Source organism: Hakea prostrata, chromosome 1 (assembly GCF_041222555.1).
Source record: "Hakea prostrata isolate BN-2017 chromosome 1, UWA_Hpros_2, whole genome shotgun sequence".
NCBI classification, from domain to species: domain Eukaryota; kingdom Viridiplantae; phylum Streptophyta; class Magnoliopsida; order Proteales; family Proteaceae; genus Hakea; species Hakea prostrata.
The window spans coordinates 24,017,320-24,036,537 of record NC_142600.1 but is presented as its reverse complement, the minus strand read 5'-3'; the positions used below and the strand labels follow the sequence as shown (position 1 = coordinate 24,036,537).

The window sequence follows — 19,218 nt, the reverse complement described above, 5'->3', positions numbered from 1 at the left end:
AAGTAAGGGGTTTAACTCTCTTTTATATGTGAGAAGTCATCGTTGGATTGAATAAGATTCAACTTCTTCTTGACCTCATATTATGAGGCACTGATTTTTTACCAAATGAATTAACCTCTTGGGACTAATAACTCTTAATCTTTTTATTTTATGTAGATTGCAAACCGATGCCCCATGAAAAATTGACCCAAAACAAAATTATGATGTAAATGAAAATATTAAAAAAATATATTAACAAATAGAAACGAATAAGACATTTCCCATTCTCCTCGGAGCATGAACTGCATTCCACTGCATTTCAAACCATTAAGTTGAGAGGTTTTTCAATCTACTTTTCATCGAAAAACAAATCTTGAAAAACTTCTCAAATCTTCAAAAATTACAAGAAACAAGTGGAGCTGAATTACCCTCGTGCCCCCCCCGGGCTCTGGGGGGAGGGGGGTCTGGTGGGGGGGGGGGGGGGCCGGCCCGGGGAGCAAAACACAAGGTCCAAAGGCAGCAACACCCATGAAAGAAGGTAAGCTACATACTCAAGCATGTTGAAACAAAGCTAACATCAAAATTCATGAATCACCAGTTACCTTGTAATGGATTCCAGCCAAGGTTTAAAGTATCCTACGATATCATACGATACTAGTCGATACGATTGAATATATTTAACACAACCGATACGATACATCTCGATACATTTATCTATTAATTGCACCAAAATACATTTGTCAGAGTGATACAATACTCGATACATGACGATACATCTCTTAAAATCACATGACCTATACGATTCTCGATACCGATACTTTAAACCTTGATTCCAACTTCCAGATAGTGGATTGGAAGCTGATGCAGGAAATTGCACGAAGGACTAAGCGTTTGAACTGATTAGTTGTTTCCTGGGATGAACAAACGTAGATTGACAGCTTTTGATGAAGTAGAAAACTTACATGGCGACGTTTGGTACCATTATCCAGTTACACAGGAAGACTTCCAAACTGTAGAAAATATGGGTAAGAAAGAGTGACTCTTCCTTCTTGTAGGCACATCAGCTTTAAGGGCTAGCAAACAGAAGCTAAGAATGCAAGAGGATCAAATAAAATTTGAAACACGTGATGAAATTCAGGACACAACCCACACAAAACCAACAAGATTCTTAAGGATTGCCAACCACCAACGATCCATATATATATATATACACCCTCTACTGTAGGTGGTGATCAGAATATAGATGCAACACATTCCTACAGAAGCCAACAGTAGAAGTCAGTATTAACCCTAATATGCTGCTTGAGATATAGAAAAAGTTCAGATTAAGTTCCTTCTCAGGCAAAAATTTTAAACAATTCAACCTAGGTCTCATTCAGATAAAAGGAAGGGGAATCATGAATCGACATTAAATGAATCAGAAGGCACTGAAAGCCATTACATAGTTTATTGCAGTATCAAGGCTTGAATAAGATTTGATCAAATTGTTAACCATCTCTATCAAAGCTTCAATTCACATCAGCCCTTATAGAGTGACTGCTGCATCTGATACCTAATCTTGTATCTTTCAAAAACATTTAAAGAAGCAAGACACAAAATAAAACATAAATGAGGCAGAATCCCAAACATAGTACAGCAGCACACCTCCACTAGTGATAGTGCCTTCATTTCTAGTGAAAAATAGATGGCCTGAGGCATTTGGAAAACAGGGGGCAAAAATACTGCAGGTGGATCAGAGCAACCATAGTGTTCAAATTTTTAACCATACAGCAATAGTTCTGATAACATCGACGTCAAATTTCAGCAGCTGTATTTATTGCCATGTAAAGATTACTAGTTGAAAGTTACATGTCCACAAAACTCCATCCAGATTCTGCCCGTTTGTTTCATAAGAGACTCAAGATCCAATGAGCCCTTTGTGGCGTGCATATGAAATGAGCATTACAAAAAGAGCAAAACAAACCATTCCTGTAAGGATGACCACCTATAATGAGAGAGCAAAAGCGGGTGTCATCCAGGTGCACCGACTAGAACACTTTGGCAAATAAAATTCACATACTGCAGTAGAATTTTTGTTGGTTTCTATATCATGCATAATACTATAGTACTTACCCATTTAAACACGTATCCATGGCCATCATTCCATGTATATGGGATGTTCATGCCAAATATTCCAGCCACCAAAGAATATATGGACAAACAAACAGTGCCCGAACTTAGGAAGAGCTCCAGCTGTGGAAATATAGACAACAAGAATCAATAATTCATCAATGAAAATATCAGATATTGCTTTACCATGCCAGGCTTATGTAACCTCAGACACAAACAAAGACTAAATGAAGAGAATAGCAAACGGAGAAAGAAACTGATCTATGGAGTGCTTCATATTATCACCTGAATCAACTGATTTCGATGATTGTCAAGCTGCAAGAAAGGATAGAGAGGATTTCTTTAGGTCATGAAAAATTCACACGCCATCCAGAGAGACCTCATCTGCTTGTTTCAGAGGTCAAGTTTCAAACAATTACCTGAATATTAATGTAATCCTCGGTGTCATCGATATACTCACGCAGCTGTAAAGGAGGAGATAATTGTTAGCATGAATAACAAAGTTTTAACCAACTGAAATGAAAATAGGAAAGTCAAATGTTAAGGATTGAAAGCAAAGCTAATGGATTTCTGCCAGTATAATGTGTTAAACTTGTAAGAGGGGCACACCCAATTATCTAATTCCATTAATCAATCTATCTATTCGTGCGCAGTTATGTATGTGTGGCTCTACAATCTAGCAATGCTAAGATGGTCACCACTGGGTGCAACCTTGATAGAACCCTTAGAGCAAGGCACATAGAGGAAGGAGAAAGGTGGTGGGGGAGATGTGAGGAGAGAGGGGTCAGTTAATTTGTCAGAGTTTTTGGCATGAGGGACAGCATTTGATGTAGGCGGTGAGTAGCACTATCAAAACCACGTTTATTTCTTTATTTTCTTGCTCTGTAATTGCTACCATGGTTCAAAATCTCACGAGAAATCTCAGCCATCCCGACCTTGATGACACGAAACATGGTCTGAAATGAGATTCAGTCAACAAAATCTCGCCGAAATTTTGGAAACCTTGGTGAAATTTGGGTGAAATTTTAGAAATTTTGCTGAAATTTTCAAGGGGTTGTATTATATAAATTGTAATTTTAAAATTATAATTGAGATTTCACTACTTCTTTGTATTTGTTCTTGCATTTTAATGAAAATTTCAATGTTTTATTGTATATCCATGTTTAGATGTGTAAAAATACATGATACAATTTTGTCCACCAGGCATGTGCAAATCAAGAAGACCAGTTTTTGTGGTTTTAGTTAAAAAAAAAATTACCATTTCCCTTGTATTTATTGGCAACAGAGTAGGCTGTATATGAAGAAATCAAACCCTAAAACCCACCAAAACAATCAACCAAAAATTGTATGTCATTGTACCATGTTTACCAAGATTTCGGCAAAATCTAGGTATCTCGGGTGTCTCAATCGAGACAAGATTTTGAACAATGATCGCTACTATGTCCATCCTTGATTATTCTAGTAATACAAACTTAGTCTACATAGGAAGTTCCTAACAAGTTGGTATCAGAGCCTCTTCAATCGAGGGAACAAAGATGGAGATCGGATTGTCCATGTTTTTTGGTAAAGGGAGGGTGAATGGATGGCTTGCCAAGATTATAACCTTTTGTTGGCAACATCAGATTTAGTATGATGGTCGGTTGGATGTGGCTCCCCAGGAAGCTACTGTGTCCACCCTTGATTTTTCTAGTAATACAAACTTAGTCTACATAGGAAGTTCCTAACAAGTTGGTATCAGAGCCGCTTTGATTGAGGGGACAAAGATGGAGATCGGATTGTCCATGTTTTTTGGTAAAGGGAGGGTAAATGGATGGCTTTGCCGAGATTATAACTTTTTGTCGGCAACATCAAATTGAGTATGATGGTCGGTTGGATGTGGCTCCCCAACTCCTAGAAGGGACGCCTTAGAGTATGTCTACCGGAAAAGCTGGAGAATTTACCTGGTCAAGCTTCAAGGACGCTCTGAAACTTGACTTCAGTGATGAAACTAAGAATAAAAAGGTTGATGCTCTAAAGATCAATGTCAAGGTCCAGGGTTTTAGTGGCTATGCTTGGAAAAATTGTGAGAATGGTTTTGATCAGGGAGACCTTCATAACAGAGAAGAAAAGAGGGGGTGGGGCTGAAGTTACAACTGAAATAACAGAGAAAACCCTTCCCATTCAATGCTGGAAAAACCAAAAGTTCTTACTTGAAATTCCCTCAAGAACATTGGAGATCTCCTCTCAGGATTGTCTGAGAATAAACATGCCACCAACACAAAGTCCCATTCCCACAACAATGAATCTTCCAAGTACATGAAGCTTAATTTCTTCAAGAATAAGTCACAAGGAGGCTTCCCACCATGAGTATGTATCAAGTACCATGGTACAACTACTGACATTGAGAAGACAGGAGCTGAATCGGTAAAGCGCGATCGGCCACCAACAGTTACAGGCCAACATAGAAGAGGTCGTGCGCTTAGTTAACAGGTTGGGACCGTTATTCACTGCTTTGTATCGGAAGCAGTGTGCGTCATCATTACAGATGGCCTAAAATTGGGTTTTCCATCAAAAAGATAATAGAGAGACAAGCTCTATTCCAAAATATTTGTTCTAGTTCTTGGTGCAACATCAATCAATTTGGCTACATATGAAATTTCAGCATTTTGCATTAACAGGTATGTAGATCATAACAATAAATCCCACGTCTTTTTGTTTCTAGGAGCAACCAACAAATTTTACTCAACCAGCTTAGCACTTTCATAATTCTCAATCTTAAGACCCTAAATTTCCACATTTTCTCTAAGCGAGCTTGGAAGTTCTACAGCAGAGACAAGCTAAGCTAACAGGGAGAGGATATTATTTCTGTAAATATGAACCCAACAGGGAACAGAATAGATTAAAGAAGACCAGCATGAAAAAGAGGGAGAAGAGATCTTATAAGAAGAAGAGGGAGAAGACAAGGACTGCACACTAACACAAACCTCAAAGCTTCAATTCACCTTGCTATTTGTTCAAATAGAACGTTGATTACATCAGCAGTTAAAGATAAAGTAGGAGACTCCTAACCCAAGTAACCTTAGTTCTTAATTAAAAAAAGTGGGATTCTAAAATTAAGAACAATAACAACAAGAATAATAATAACAAACTCAAGAAATAAACATGAGTGATTACATATTCTATTAAACCCAAAATATAATTGGACACGGTCCACCTCGGTCTGGATTCCCAAACAGACTTGGGTTGCTCCAAGGCTGTGTTGCATCAACCCTAACAGCCCAACTACAACATAAGACACATTCCCCCCCCCCCCCCCCCCAAAAAATCTGATATGCTTATAGAGTAAGTCAAAAATAAATGGAGATAAACTCAACTCATCCAAAGTTCAAACGTACTCCAAAATAGAATGAATATATTGATTCCTAGCTTCTAAATTTGGCTGCGAAATGTTAGATCATCAATGTAACTCATCAAGAAACATTGAGAACTACTTGCAATCAGATGCTGGAATCCTGTTTCAACACTAATCTATGTAAGACTATTTCAGCTAAAAATAGTTGATCCCAGTTTATATTGTTGGGGGATGTTTAAGCATCAAGAAGTTTTGTGATAAATATTGGGTAAAAATCTGCAAATTAGTTAAGAGGAGGGGGAAAAGAAACTGAATTAGCAAAACTTTGGAGTATTAAAACTATTAAATTGATGAGTTAGAATAAGTGCAAATCAAACCATTAAACTAATGAATTAAAGCCAAAACACAAGAAACCATGCTCCCCCAACTTACACCAAGCTTCGTCATCCATGAGCTTGTCAACACATCCTGGTATAAAACCCACCAACAGCAGAAAAATACTTGTATATCATGTAGTTTAACCATAATTATAGCCCCACAAGACATGCTCTTACTTCATCGAGGTAATTCTTCAGGACGGAGACCAAAACATCTGAAACCTATCACTGATTTTCTGAAATAGAAAGAAACTGCATAAAGGATTTTCCATCCTCTTTCTGAACAGTGTATCCTTTTGATCAATATATTATTTCAGGAAAACATCTTATAAAGTACGATCCAAATCAGTCCCTGCAATTCCAACTCAGCCACAGGCATTTGAAAACCATGGTTGAGCCCAAAACCAATTACATCTGGTGATAGACTTTGTTGGTCATCAGAAACTAAAGTATGGCTACCATGTAGCAGTCCAAACAATTTAGATTCATCTAATCGCAAAATCAAAATAAGCTCTCAAAGATTTTTATCATAATCTCCATATAACCCTGTTAACAGGAAAGTTGGAATTGATTTATTAATTTTACTGCCTCCAATGTTCTTTGCATCACAGTAACAATGAGGTGATTAGACCGCAGATTATCAAGCTAGGCTAAAACCAGACACTTTAATTATGAAGATTTCCCCAGTCCTTCAACATATTTTTGAGTTCTGCTTCATAAAATTTAGTTAATACATTATTTCAGTAGGAAATCTATTCAGTAAATCATCTGGAAGACTGTATTTGGTTGATAACCCATAACCTGGATATTGTTTAGAATATAACAACTATGCAAGTAAATACATTTGGAAATTCTTGAGTCTTTCTATTCTTGATGATTAAAAAAGAGATTGGTCAACTGAATCCAGTATTCCACCTGTAGGCCTTCTTACATTAGTGTTATTTAATTTCTATCTAGATGATTTTGATCGAGCCCTTGTGAATCCCTTTATTGAAGCAATATAGATATGGGCAACCAAATTAATGATTATTTTATATGCCTATTATATGATAGCAGTATAAGGCACCTAAGTTGCATCAGTACTGGGACACGGTATCCAATAGCTTTAGAAAGTGAAGCAGCATAAGGCAGAACTCTTACACTAGTTTGTTCAAAACTAGGAAATAGAAAATTTTCTTTGCTTAACACTATACATTTAGAAGTAATCAATCAGCATCCATAAGTTCAACAGCGCATACCGTGGTCAATTTGTTCAACGTCCCATCAATTTGCATAAAGTATGCCTGCAAAACGTAGAAAGAGCCAGATCAAGATTTAGCTATGATAAAGCACATACAGCAACCTATGAGTGAATAGATGATTTTAACGAACCTCAAGTAACATTTCAAGGTCCTCAACATCATTCTCATCACCACGAATGGTTGCAGCACTTGCTCTACTTGCTCTAGATATCTTTGATCCTATAGTAGGGGATGCAGGGCACCAATTCGGCACACCAGATCCGCTGACTGGGGAAGAAGCCCCAGCCAATTTTCTTGACAAGTAGAGGTCAGCCATATCATCATCATCATCCAGAAGCTGTTCAAGCTCATCTCTTACCTGAAAGCAGCAATATCCTTACAAACCAAAACCCTAAATATGACCAATGCCAGTTTGATTTTAAGTTAGGAATCAGACCTATAAGGAAATAGTGTTATTGGTTCTAATATGCAGCTGGAAATACAAAGGCAGGCAAAATTTTAATTCTCCATTCTTGTGAAAAGTGAAAACCCCAGGTAAACAACAAGAAAACCCCCCCCCCCCCCCAAAAAAAAAAAAAAAAAAAACGTTGCATTATCAGTACAAAATGAACTTAACATGTATAGAGGTACTGCACACCAGATAAAAGAGAGGACCCCAATTGCAACAGCAGAGCTCAAGTGGATTTTCTTACTGACACCCCTTTAGGTTTTAAATAAGCTTTTATTTTTTTCCTGCCCTCTAGAATAAAACTTCTTCAATGGGGGTAAAATCATCTCATTTTACATGTAATGCAACACATGTTGAGACAACAGCTCTTGAGAATGACCTAATGGTAAGTGCACTAGCAAATTATTTTGAACACCCTTTTTCAACCCCTAACTTAAGATAGTTTCAGGATTCAAACATATGGCAATCAAACATATTGGTCTAAATAGACCAATAGAGGTCCATTTAGACAGTCCCTCTATTATTAATTCATCAAAGTAGTAAGAAACTAAGAATCACCCTTAAAAAAATAAAAATAAAAAACATGACAGCTCTAAAGACAAGTAGAATGGCTACAGTGCTTTATATGCCACAGGCCCTGACAGAGATAAGCCATACCTTTTGAACCCGAGCAGTCAACCTTGTCATTGCACTCTTCAGTTTACGTACCCGATCCAAGTTCCTGCTACTTATCTGCAAATTGCAACAAATTTTAACAAACCAATAGTAATGAGTGGGGGTAGCTCAACTGCTCAAGTCCAATACCAATAACTGTGAACAGTAAAACAAAACAGTGGGAAGCACTATCAAACAAATTTTACTAGGACAGACTATACCCGCTCTAACAAATTCTATCATGAAAAGAAGCAACAAACAAGTCTTCCGTATTAACAATTTCAAATATTCATATGCACATTTGCCAACATTTTCCAGACAACAGATATGAACAATACTTATTCTCTGAAATATGGAAGTGCAGGAAACATTCATAAAGTCGGCTATCAAAATACAACGGTAAAATTTCAGACCTCTCCAGCTCTCTACCTATGCCCTTCTTTCCCATCCCTCTAACCATCCCACTACACATTCCTTTCCCCATAATTACTCTCACACTCCCTCTAACCCCAACTCAGCAGCACTAGGTCCAAAGACATGACAGCAGTGGTGCAACTGCCTGAGCTCTAGTATTCAAGTTCATCTAAGGGCATCTGGCCACACTTCAGTAAGATTTTCCCACAGAGTTGGGGGATTTCGTGGGTTCTCCTTGTCTCTTCTGCGACAAGATCTTTCAATTCAATTTGGTGGAGACCCCCCACCCCCTCTCCCTAGTAATCACTTGCTCCTCTCTTACTTGCTGCATGTGCTGCCCCCCCCCCTTTTTGTGGTGCTGCTTGTAGCTAGTTGTATCTCGAGCAATGTGCGTCTAAAGTCTTTCAGTTATTCATTCCATTATATTGCACTATCATCACTTAGCCTTTATTTATGTGCAGTATCATTAATTGTAGTCGAGGAACTTCCACAAGCACTTGAGAACCGATTGAAAGTGAAACATACTATTGGTACTTCCTTTTAAGGTTAACCCCTTAATTTGTGCAATCTGGGCTGACCATGCATTTTCACCTTCAAGATTAGTTAGTCCCTAACCATATGGGTGCACTCCAATTTCAGGTGCCTTCAGGCAATGTTCACTACTAAAAACATAAAGACAACAAGGGAGAGCGAAGAAAGGAAGAAGATTGTCCCAAAATAGCTCGCTTCTGGGGTATATAAGGAGTTCCAAAAACTGTGAATGCAAGGATAAGGTCACCTCCCTATGTGAAGGTAACCCCTCCAATAGCACCTCCTTGTTTCAACCTACAAATGGGTCTTCCGAATCAAAGCCCATGACCCATGCTCCACGTCCCCAAGTCCCACGTCAACATGCATCAGTTCGACTAGGGTTCAGCTTGGTTTGTGTAGCATCACATAAATGTGGTCTTTAACATCAAAAAGGTAACTAACATAGAGTGCTTTGAGGCGCATAGGAAAAAAAATTTCAAGGGAAACTCAAGTTTCGACCAGGTGAAAATGGGAAACGTAGGTGGGAAACTGGAAAATTTCGAAGAAAACTTAGGACTTCTTTGTGCAAGTTTCGACATCAAGTTTCAACAGGTTTTGGAGAGTATTTTAGGGTGAGACTCTGCATTTAAGCTAATTAGAGTATAAAGAACACATTGGCACATGCATTTTACTAAAAAAATCAATGTAGATATGTCATTCAATGTACATAAAATCAATGTAGAGTTGTCCGAGAAGTACACTATAAACTTAACTACTTAAGTACATAACATTCAATATATAATTTTCTAACTTCAAAACATCAAATACAAAGTAACTAACAATGGAAGGAAAGTACAACTCAGTGCTAAGAGGAGTGCCTCTGTGGATCCATTCTGTGAGTTGAGTAGTACTATGCCTGTAACATCTTCTTCTCCTCCAACCAACAAGCATAGACATCCCATAACATTTTATGCTTATGATTGTCAAAGTAATCGACAACTGCAACTTTATAAGTCTGGTCATCAACATGCCTAAGATAACCAATCTAAGGGAATACACAACTTGGATAAGGAAATCCTGATGGAGGGGGTATTTGTCATGGTATCTAGGAAAACACTAAAGAAACAAAAAAAATTAAAAATTTGTGAAAGCTATGAAATTTGCAGGAAAAAGTCTCAAGTTTCCACGAAATTTCCCATGTTTCCCACAAATTTTGGAAAATTTTTCTTCACATGAACCAGCTAGTCCAGCTCGGTTGAACTAGGTTTCGAGGTTTTGACAGTTTTGATCGAAACTTGGGACTTTTTTTTGGTCCCCTAGTTTTCGTTTCGAGGTTCCCAAATGGGAAATTTCATGGAAATTTCGCAAGTTTCGGCCGAATTTTGTTCTATAGTGCTTTATATATATAAACCAAATGTTTAGCTTCTCTCTTTCTAATGTGGGACTGACACTTCCGCGGACCTAGACCAAACAAGAAAAAAGGAACCGGAAAAAAAATAAAATAAAATAAACATTTTGTATTAAAAAAATATTGCATAAATATGTTTTAAACATTCCAACAATCCCCCCTTACTGCGTAATATATCATGTACAAAAAACAAAGATCCAAACAGTAGTGCACACATTAGACATAGTACGAACTTCATTCTAGATGTCTTTCGGACTTGAATCTACACTTATCTGATGAGGCATGCTACAACGTATCGGTGAAGTCAAACTTCCTGAACCTATCCTCTTCAATGTTGTTCGCTGCTCCATCATCATATCCAACCAATAGACCTTCTTGACAAACCCTTTCTAATAGTAAACATTTTTATTGGCCCTATCTCAAATCCTGGTCACACAGATATTTAAGAAAATTTGCTAGTGTGAAATTCCAAATAGAAGGCAACCTCACATTCTAAATTTGTTCAGGTCAGCACCAAGTGTGCAATATATCTAATACACCCCCATATGTCACGAGCTTATACTTGATTAAGAGTAAGATAATTCATCCTATCAACAATATGTGGTACTACTTTCTTGCATTTGACTAGAATGCTATAGTAATACAAACAAATCATCTAGTGATGTCATTGTTTACCCTTTGAACCTAATTCAGGATTAAAACCTCTTTACATAGGTTGGATATAACATGACCTAAGCCATTCCCACGGATGCTTCAATTACAGGTCTTATAGACATAACTTTAATGAACATATCAACTAAAATCTTTTCTAATTTCATGTAATCAACTGCAATTGTTCCTTCATTAATATATTGCCTTAGAAGATTATGACGAAGACGGATGTGTCCTCTTCTCCCATTATATACCTTAGCTTTAGCCTTACTATAGCAGCTTGATTATCACAATGACGTGATATAGGTGGCACTAGCTTGGGCCATATTTGCATTTAAATTTCTAAGCCATTCATCTTCATTTCCAACTTTTTTCCAATGCTACGAATTCTATTGCCATTGTAGAAGAAATTCCACATAATTATTTAACTAATTTCCAGCAGACTACTCCTTCACCTAGCATAAATAATCCACTAGTGGCTAGCATTTCTCTTGAATCAAAGATCAATTAGCATCACAGTGTCCATCCAAAATAGAGGGATTCCCACTATACTAAAGCCCATAACGTATAGTACACTTCAGATACCAAAGTAACCCTTTAATTCCAAGCCAACACTCTTTACTTGGGTTATGAGTATACCAGCTCAATTTCCCCACAAGCAACATCAGGCCTAAAACAATTCATTAGATAAGACACAAATCAAATTTTTTGTGAGCATCTTTTTTATTCTCTAGTTCTCCAGCATTTATATGGAAATTACTTTCCAAAGTTAGAGGTGCTTTGAAAGAACTAGAATCATAGAAACCAAACCTTTTAAGCATATTCCATATAATGAGCTTGAGAGAGTACAAATTCTCTTTCTTTTTTGATGATCTTAATTCCAAAAATTACATTAGTAGCACCCATATCTTTGGTGTTAAATAAAGATAACAGTAGCTTCTTTGTTTATTAACAATTTCTAGGTTTATTCCAATAATTAACATGCCATCGACATACAGTAGATTAAAGACACCCTTCCCTTGATGAAACTTACCCTAAAGCACCTTTCAACATCGTTATTGCTAAAGCCTTTCAAAATACGAGTAGAATCAAATTTATGATGCCACCGCTTGGGTGTTTGCTTTAGCCCGTATAAACATTTGACCTTTACAAATCTAATCAGGTTGACCTAGGGCTACATATCCTTCTAGTTGTCTACAAGGCTATAGCTGATCATCATCGACAAAATATGGAGATTCAACCGGAAGACATAGTGATGGTTTATGTCAATCCAAAAAGGTTCCAACATGGAGTCAACAACTAACTCCATCCAAAGAAGATGGGTTCATACAAGATGCTGAAACGTATTGGACCTAACGCTTATGTGCTTAGGAGTTATCGGCTGAAATTAAACACAAACGACGTCTTCAATGCGGCTGACTTGCATCTTATGTAAGATTCACTCTAATCACGGAGTAACCGACCAAATGTTGAGGCTGCCCAACTCAAGAAACCAATTGATGACATCATTGAAGCGGTTCTGAATGACACTTACAAAACCACTTGTCGTGGCACTAGATACCATATTCCTTGTAAAATGTAAAAATCATCCACAACATGATAGTAGTTAGACTCATGCAAACGAATTCAAGAAACTCAATCCCAATTCGAATGAGCATTACATGTCATTCATCCATTCATCAAAGACGAATATTTTCAAGCCGGGGAGAGTTGATGCAGGGTTAAAGACATATGCTAGAAAGAAGAAGAAAAAAAGCCATATGGGTCAGGCCAATCAATGGCTTAAGGCTATTACCCAAACCAACTCATGGCTTTCTTGGGCTAAGACTATTTTGGTGGGTTGAAGTTAGCCCACATGTTATGATCTTCATTGGGCTATACTTAAGCTCAAGTCTAATCTAATATGAACGGGAACTTGAGAAATTCATCAAAGTCAATAAAAGGCGTTGTAGTTTGAAAATAAGGAACTTATTGTCAAAAGAGGCTTTCATCTATCAAGAGTGAGTTAGTGGTTGAGTCAATATTAGATGGATGATAGCTGGTGGTTGGTTAGGTGTATTACTGTATTTAATGTTTATGTCTTTAAATTGGCTATATAAAGAGACTTACGTAAAAAGGTGGAGCACCTCACTCATCAATTAGAATCAAAAGTTGCTTTGCAAGCCCTTCTTCTCTATGGAGAAACTCTATGTCTGATCAAGGTAGTTTGGTCTTTGACCAATTGATCCACCTTGTGGTGTAAAGCCCCGTGTTATTTGTTGTTCTTATTGCTCTCTCATTTCTATTATATTGTTCCCTCACACTAGAACAAGACTATGTAGTTCTTAATCTTCTATTTTGATTACTAATCAAATCTGTCCCTCTACTTGATCAGGGTATCTTTCTCATTTATTTTGAGTAATATCCACTTTAGCCTAGTTCAATTTTAGTTAATAGTTCTATGCCTACTTTGAAGTACAATTCTATCCCTACTGTTCCAGTGTTATCTTGGAGTTACCTTTGTGATATCAATCTAGGTACCAGTTTTGATTCACATCTAATTATATTTACTCTATCAAATCTGGAACTCGTTCCTTGTGAAAAGATCTTGACAGGCTACTATTTTGATCATTCAAATACAGTACTACATTATATGGGATACTTAGTTACGTGTCTTTATTTCTTCATTTTAATTGTAATTGAGTGTTTCAGTTAGGCTGTTTTATAAATTGTAAGTCTAGTACTATCTTGTCACTTTTCCACTTCCTGGTCAGCTTAAGTCACTTTACTATGGGCTTAGGCCTTTTCCTTTCAAGCACAAGAATCTCATTTCGAGCCTTTTGTATAAATTTGTAAGGGAGGCCATGCATGGTCCACGAATTTGATCAGTAAAACTCTATTCTCTTTGAAGACCATTTGTGTTTGATGAAGGAATCTCACATGCAACCTAGCTTATCTGGTATTTTATCCAATCAAACCACCTTGCAATGCGAGTTATTCTTCATTAGATATTATTTTCCTACAACTTAAACCTATGTTTCTTGAAGGTTAGATACTATATGTTTTTCGAGATTAAGGGTTGAATGGCAACATTTCTGTTTTGTTTCCCTTTTTTTAGGTTAGAAACAGTTTTTCCTATTTTCTATACATTTTCATTATTTCTCACTATTTCTGGGTGCTAGAATCATGCACGATTACACCCGGGGGGGGCATTTCTATAACCCAAAAAAAAAAAAAAAGAAGGAAATTTTGAGTTTTTAGGGTTTCAAATAGGAGGTTATGTTTTGATATCAAAAGACAATAATACCCCTCCACCTTTTCAAGAGAAGCATTTTTTTTGTGAGAAACTCTTTCTCACCAATTTGGTGTTTCTCAAAGTGGGCTCAAAACTGTGCCAACATGCAGTATGTTTCAAAGAAAAAAAGGACAAAAACAAACACAACCAAAACAACAAACAGATCGGATACCCACATGATTTGGACTGAACCTGTTTTGCCCTTTCCTCCATAAAAGTCCTATTTAATACTTGAATTGGTTAGGATTTTACCAACTCAAGTACTGATTATATCATATACATGTTATGCTGATGATTGATTCCTGCCACCCTCCAAATTTCTGTACACCAACTTTTTAGCAAATTACTGTTTTATCCCTACTGATACAGCAGCCTTGGCTTGGCCGGACTGACATAATCCACTTTGGAACCCAGAGCAAGCACTAGGCCCAAACCAGGTTTCTGGCCAGGAAAAGGCTGGAATTAGTAATAGTAGTAATAATACTAGCACTACTATATTTTAAGTATTATAATTATTTTGGTAGATTAAGTATAATATAAGTTGTTTCCTTTTCTCAGCATTAGCCTAGTGTGATAGTTTCCTAGTTCAACTAGTTTTTATTCCAGAGAAGTTTCTAGTTTTGAGACAAGGCTTATTGCATATTTATTATGCAATTGCATGATTATTCCTGAAATTTAGTTATGAAACATGAAGATTGAAGTTTAGTAGAGAAACTCCAGCATGAGTGTGTTTAATTTGTTCCTCTTTCTTCTTCTCCTTCCTATTCTACTAATTTTCTCTCAGTGCAGCCCACCTCAGCAGGGCTTCTTCAGGCTCTCCATTACCTCCTCCTGCTAGTAGTAGGAATAGGATTACCTTCTTACAACTGCTGATTTAACCACACAATTTGGTTCAAACTTTCATAAACTATTCCTCTACACTTATGAAATAAGGCTTGAGCTTCCATTAGCCATCCACTAAAAACATAACAACTGCAACAACCTAAAGAAGGGAACCATACATTTGACACATAAACAGAGCTTTGCAGAAGAACTAAGTTTGCGGTACCACTCAACCAACTAATTAAAACTACCAGAAAAACGAGAAATAGGCAATAGACCACACTCCAGCCTTGACAAAGCTGCTGCAACTCAACTCAGCCATCTCCCAACTGGATGGGGTTGTCTACAGAATCTTTTCTTTTTCCTCCAATTACACGTCTTTCCTCACAATTTTCCCTACGGTTATTTTAGGTGTACCTCTTATAGCACCTACAATTTGAAATAGATCATTTCTCCATATTGCAGCATTTTAACGCCTCCGCTGCACATGCACATGCCACCCCAGACGAGTTGTTTACATCCTATCATGAATATGTACAAATCTCAGGATTTCTATAGGTTGTAAAGATTTCTATAATTTTTTTACAACCTTTATTTTATTTTCTCTAGTTTTACCACTCAGCATTCTCATTTTAGCCACATTAAGTTTGTTTAAATGTATTTCGTTGCGAGCGCAACACACAGCTCCATACATCATTGCCGGTCATACAACTGTTCCATAGACTACAGCTACTTTGGACTCTGCAATACTTTGTTCAGTAATCACTCAAGATTCTTTCCACATAAAACCAGTTTCTACATGAGGGTGTTCACCTACTCCACCAAATACCACCATCAGCTCTCCCCACACATTCCCAACCCAACCGGATTCCTCATTAATTCAGCGAGATGAGCATTATGAAGCGAAAAGGGACATCACTCTCACTACCGCAGCCTATAGTATGAAGGTCTCACATGTCATCTATCTCTAAAACTTAAAATCTAGACATCAATATTCAATTAAAATCATACCAGCTCAGAAACGAAGACATAAAAAAGGAGAAAGTCAATTAAGTGCCCCAGAGAGTTTTAAATGAATGCACCAACCACAGTATACTTTGGGAGCACTCCATTTTATCCAGCGCACTCTAATTTCCAAAATAACATCATCATTATCTATCCTCCATTGTTCATGATTAAACATATCTATCTAAAGCTCTAACATTTTGGAAACCCACTAAGCATCAATTTTGACCACCCCATTCTTATTCTCATTGTTAGCAAAGCTACCTAACTCTGCAATTATCAAAACAACAAGGAAATTCATGAAACAGAATGTAAGAGAACAGGCAAGGGGACAAACCCAATTGCAGGAACTTTATTAAACTTTACAAGGCCACACAATGATATGTGAAAAAAAACATAATGCTAGATTCAATCACAAGAAAAATCAATTGCCCAATGAACTATCTGCAGTCCAGTCAAGTGCATGCAAACATAGAAATTATGAGCCTGAAATTTACAGAAATGAACTATATATTGCATTCAGTTATTGAACCAATAAGATAGGAACAAAAAGTCAATCATTACCTTTGAGGTCAGCTCATCTAAAGCTGGGTAAGCAGCGGTCTCCAGTTCTGTCGTACGTGCACCAAGAAAACTACAAATGGCTTCTAATGCAACTTCCAGTGCCCGAAATTCAAATGGGGACTCTACATAGAATTACCCGACAAAATGACAAAACAAATATAATAACAAATGTTTAAAATTAATTTATTTTTTCTAAGAGAGAAAGAGAGGGAGAAAGGAACATGCTTGGAAGGAAATATGCCTTCGAAAAAGAGGAAATAAGTAGCAGGAAAATCAGCTGGATCTGTTACTTATTTCAGATCACCAGAAAAGTTTCAAAATTTTAAAAGAGAATGCAAAATAAACAAAAACTATAGAAGACAAGAGCTTCATAAATTATGGGTGTACCATCTTCTTCGCCTGCTTCATCATTGTGACCACTCAAATGCTCTTTCCCATCTCCCTGCCCTTGGAGATTGAGATTTGAAGGTGGCAGTCTCCTTCTAAGTTCCTCAACAATGGGAATTACATTATCATCTAATGGATCCCGAAGCAATACCTAATCCCATAAGAAACAGCACACTGAAACTGGCGTTATTGCAGCCTTCTAAACTGTCAATACAATTCCACTTTTAAACTTCTATATTTGGCTAAACGAGCAATACAATCAATCCATCTATTACCCGTACCAGAATGTCAAAGAGGTGGAAAGTGGGATGATGACATATAAAACAAAATAGCTTTATCATCAAAATTTTACCACCTGAAGTTCGACGAGGAGAAAAAGAAACTGAAAATACATAACTAAAACAAGAAATTAAGGGAAAGAGGGTCGAAGCAATTAAGTTTACCTCATCTGCAGTGATTATTGCTTTGATATGCTGAACAGCAGACGCGGATTCAAGAAACGATGAATTAAAACAAGGTCAGCAATACAGAAAACGCATAAAATGTCCAGAATTTCGACAAAAAACGCAATAAGAAAACAAAATTTCACCTCCAAATTGAGAACTATAGCCTTTTCTCGACCTAAAATTGTGGAAGGATACGACAAGAGAGGATCGAGGATCCTGAGATCTCTGGCGTGAATCTGAACCCTGTGCATAATAGCATACTTGTCGACATCCAAAACAGTGCCCTCTCCAGTGCAATCCAACAATATCCAACTCCTCGAGACGGTTGTTTTCTTTTTCAGAGCAACCTGAGGATCCGCAGGAACGATGTGTCCGTCTCGGGCCATCAGTAACCATCCCAATCACATCCAGGAGAACGTACGATTATTAACAAGTAGTGAGTCTAGTGACCCTAACGAGTTACGAGCTTTAAGAAGTCTATCTATCTATAGCATAAAAATCTTTACGTAATGAATTGAGAATCTGATACCCTGAAACACTAACGGTCGTACAAAATTGTATATAATAATTTGCATGAATCAGGAAAACGTTCACCAGCAGAGTCGAATTCGAGTGGCTGTCGAGAAACAGATCATAGAAATCGCCATTAATGGGATCCCCGAGGTTCTAAGATATCGCTGGTTAGCTACATAGTTAAAAAGAGCCGGGAGTCTGGGACTGGGCAAGGTGAAGACTAGGTTGTAAATTGGGAAAATGAAACCAATGAACCGGAAAACAATGTGCCAGAAAACCGACCCCTGTTGCCTTACCCGGGAAAATTGAACCGGTGTTTCCCCAATTTATTTATTTTTTTTTTCTTTTTCTAGGGATTTGGTGTTCGTGGAAGCTAATTTATATTTAACTTGACTACTTTTCAGGAGCAAAATGGAACGCGGAGGATACTTTGGTCTTTTAAACTTGAAAGGATATATATGAGTTACTTGAAGTCTTGAAGCACAAACTCTAAATGTCGAAGCTCTGACAGTTAATAGTAGAAAATTGAAATGATGCAGAATGGCGAAACTGGACACTATGCAACTTCTTAAGTGGGAAGCAGTAATTATAGGCACCTTGCAAAAATCTCAAAAAAAAAAAAAATCATTAAGGGCCTGTTTGGTTACATGAATCTATAGATTTGAAATCCCGGATTCATGGAGGATATCCCGTTTGGTCGTTAAAATCTCTGATTCATGAAATCTATAGATTCATCTTTTTACACTAAAAACGTGAATCTGTAAATTTATGGGTATGGGATGAAATCCAAAGATTTCATCTATGCTATAAAGACATTGAACATTTGCGCATTCACAAAAATCACAAATGAATCCATAAATTTTATTCCACATACTCGGTTAACCAAACAGTTAGTTTCATAAATTATGACTCCACAAATTTGAAATCTATAGATTTGAAATCTCTAAGATTGTTTGAAATCTCCAGTTTGTTTGTCCCTAAAGCAATTATTATGTTTTAATTTAACTGTATTTTATAAAGGTAAAACTGTCATTACTAATAATTTACATAGATATTTTTAATATGTTTAAGCCTATGTTTAAATA

At 37.0% G+C, this 19,218-nt stretch overlaps 1 protein-coding gene across 1 annotated transcript; it reads right to left on the bottom strand.

Moving 5' to 3' along the window:
* Positions 1 to 1,201: 1,201 nt before the first annotated feature.
* Positions 1,202 to 18,354, bottom strand: MGT9 (magnesium transporter 9). The gene is made up of 11 exons (XM_089136279.1): positions 17,764 to 18,354; positions 17,618 to 17,647; positions 17,175 to 17,325; positions 16,788 to 16,909; positions 8,143 to 8,217; positions 7,168 to 7,395; positions 7,035 to 7,079; positions 2,508 to 2,552; positions 2,374 to 2,403; positions 2,092 to 2,211; positions 1,202 to 1,963 (listed from the first exon to the last, which is right to left on the bottom strand). The coding sequence occupies exons 1-11, from the start codon at positions 18,004 to 18,006 to the stop codon at positions 1,877 to 1,879; spliced, it is 1,176 nt and encodes a 391-aa protein (XP_088992405.1). The 5' UTR covers positions 18,007 to 18,354; the 3' UTR covers positions 1,202 to 1,876.
* Between the last annotated feature and the right edge of the window lie 864 nt (positions 18,355 to 19,218).

Excerpts from the sequence above, each read along its gene's own strand:
- MGT9 (XM_089136279.1), bottom strand. The coding sequence starts at position 18,006 with ATGGCCCGAGACGGACACATCGTTCCTGCGGATCCTCAGGTTGCTCTG. Across the intron at positions 17,648-17,763 it reads CTATAGTTCTCAATTTGGAG|CATATCAAAGCAATAATCAC; the intron begins GTGAAATTTTGT and ends TCTGCTGTTCAG. Across the intron at positions 7,396-8,142 it reads TGACTGCTCGGGTTCAAAAG|GTAAGAGATGAGCTTGAACA; the intron begins GTATGGCTTATC and ends TGCTGCTTTCAG.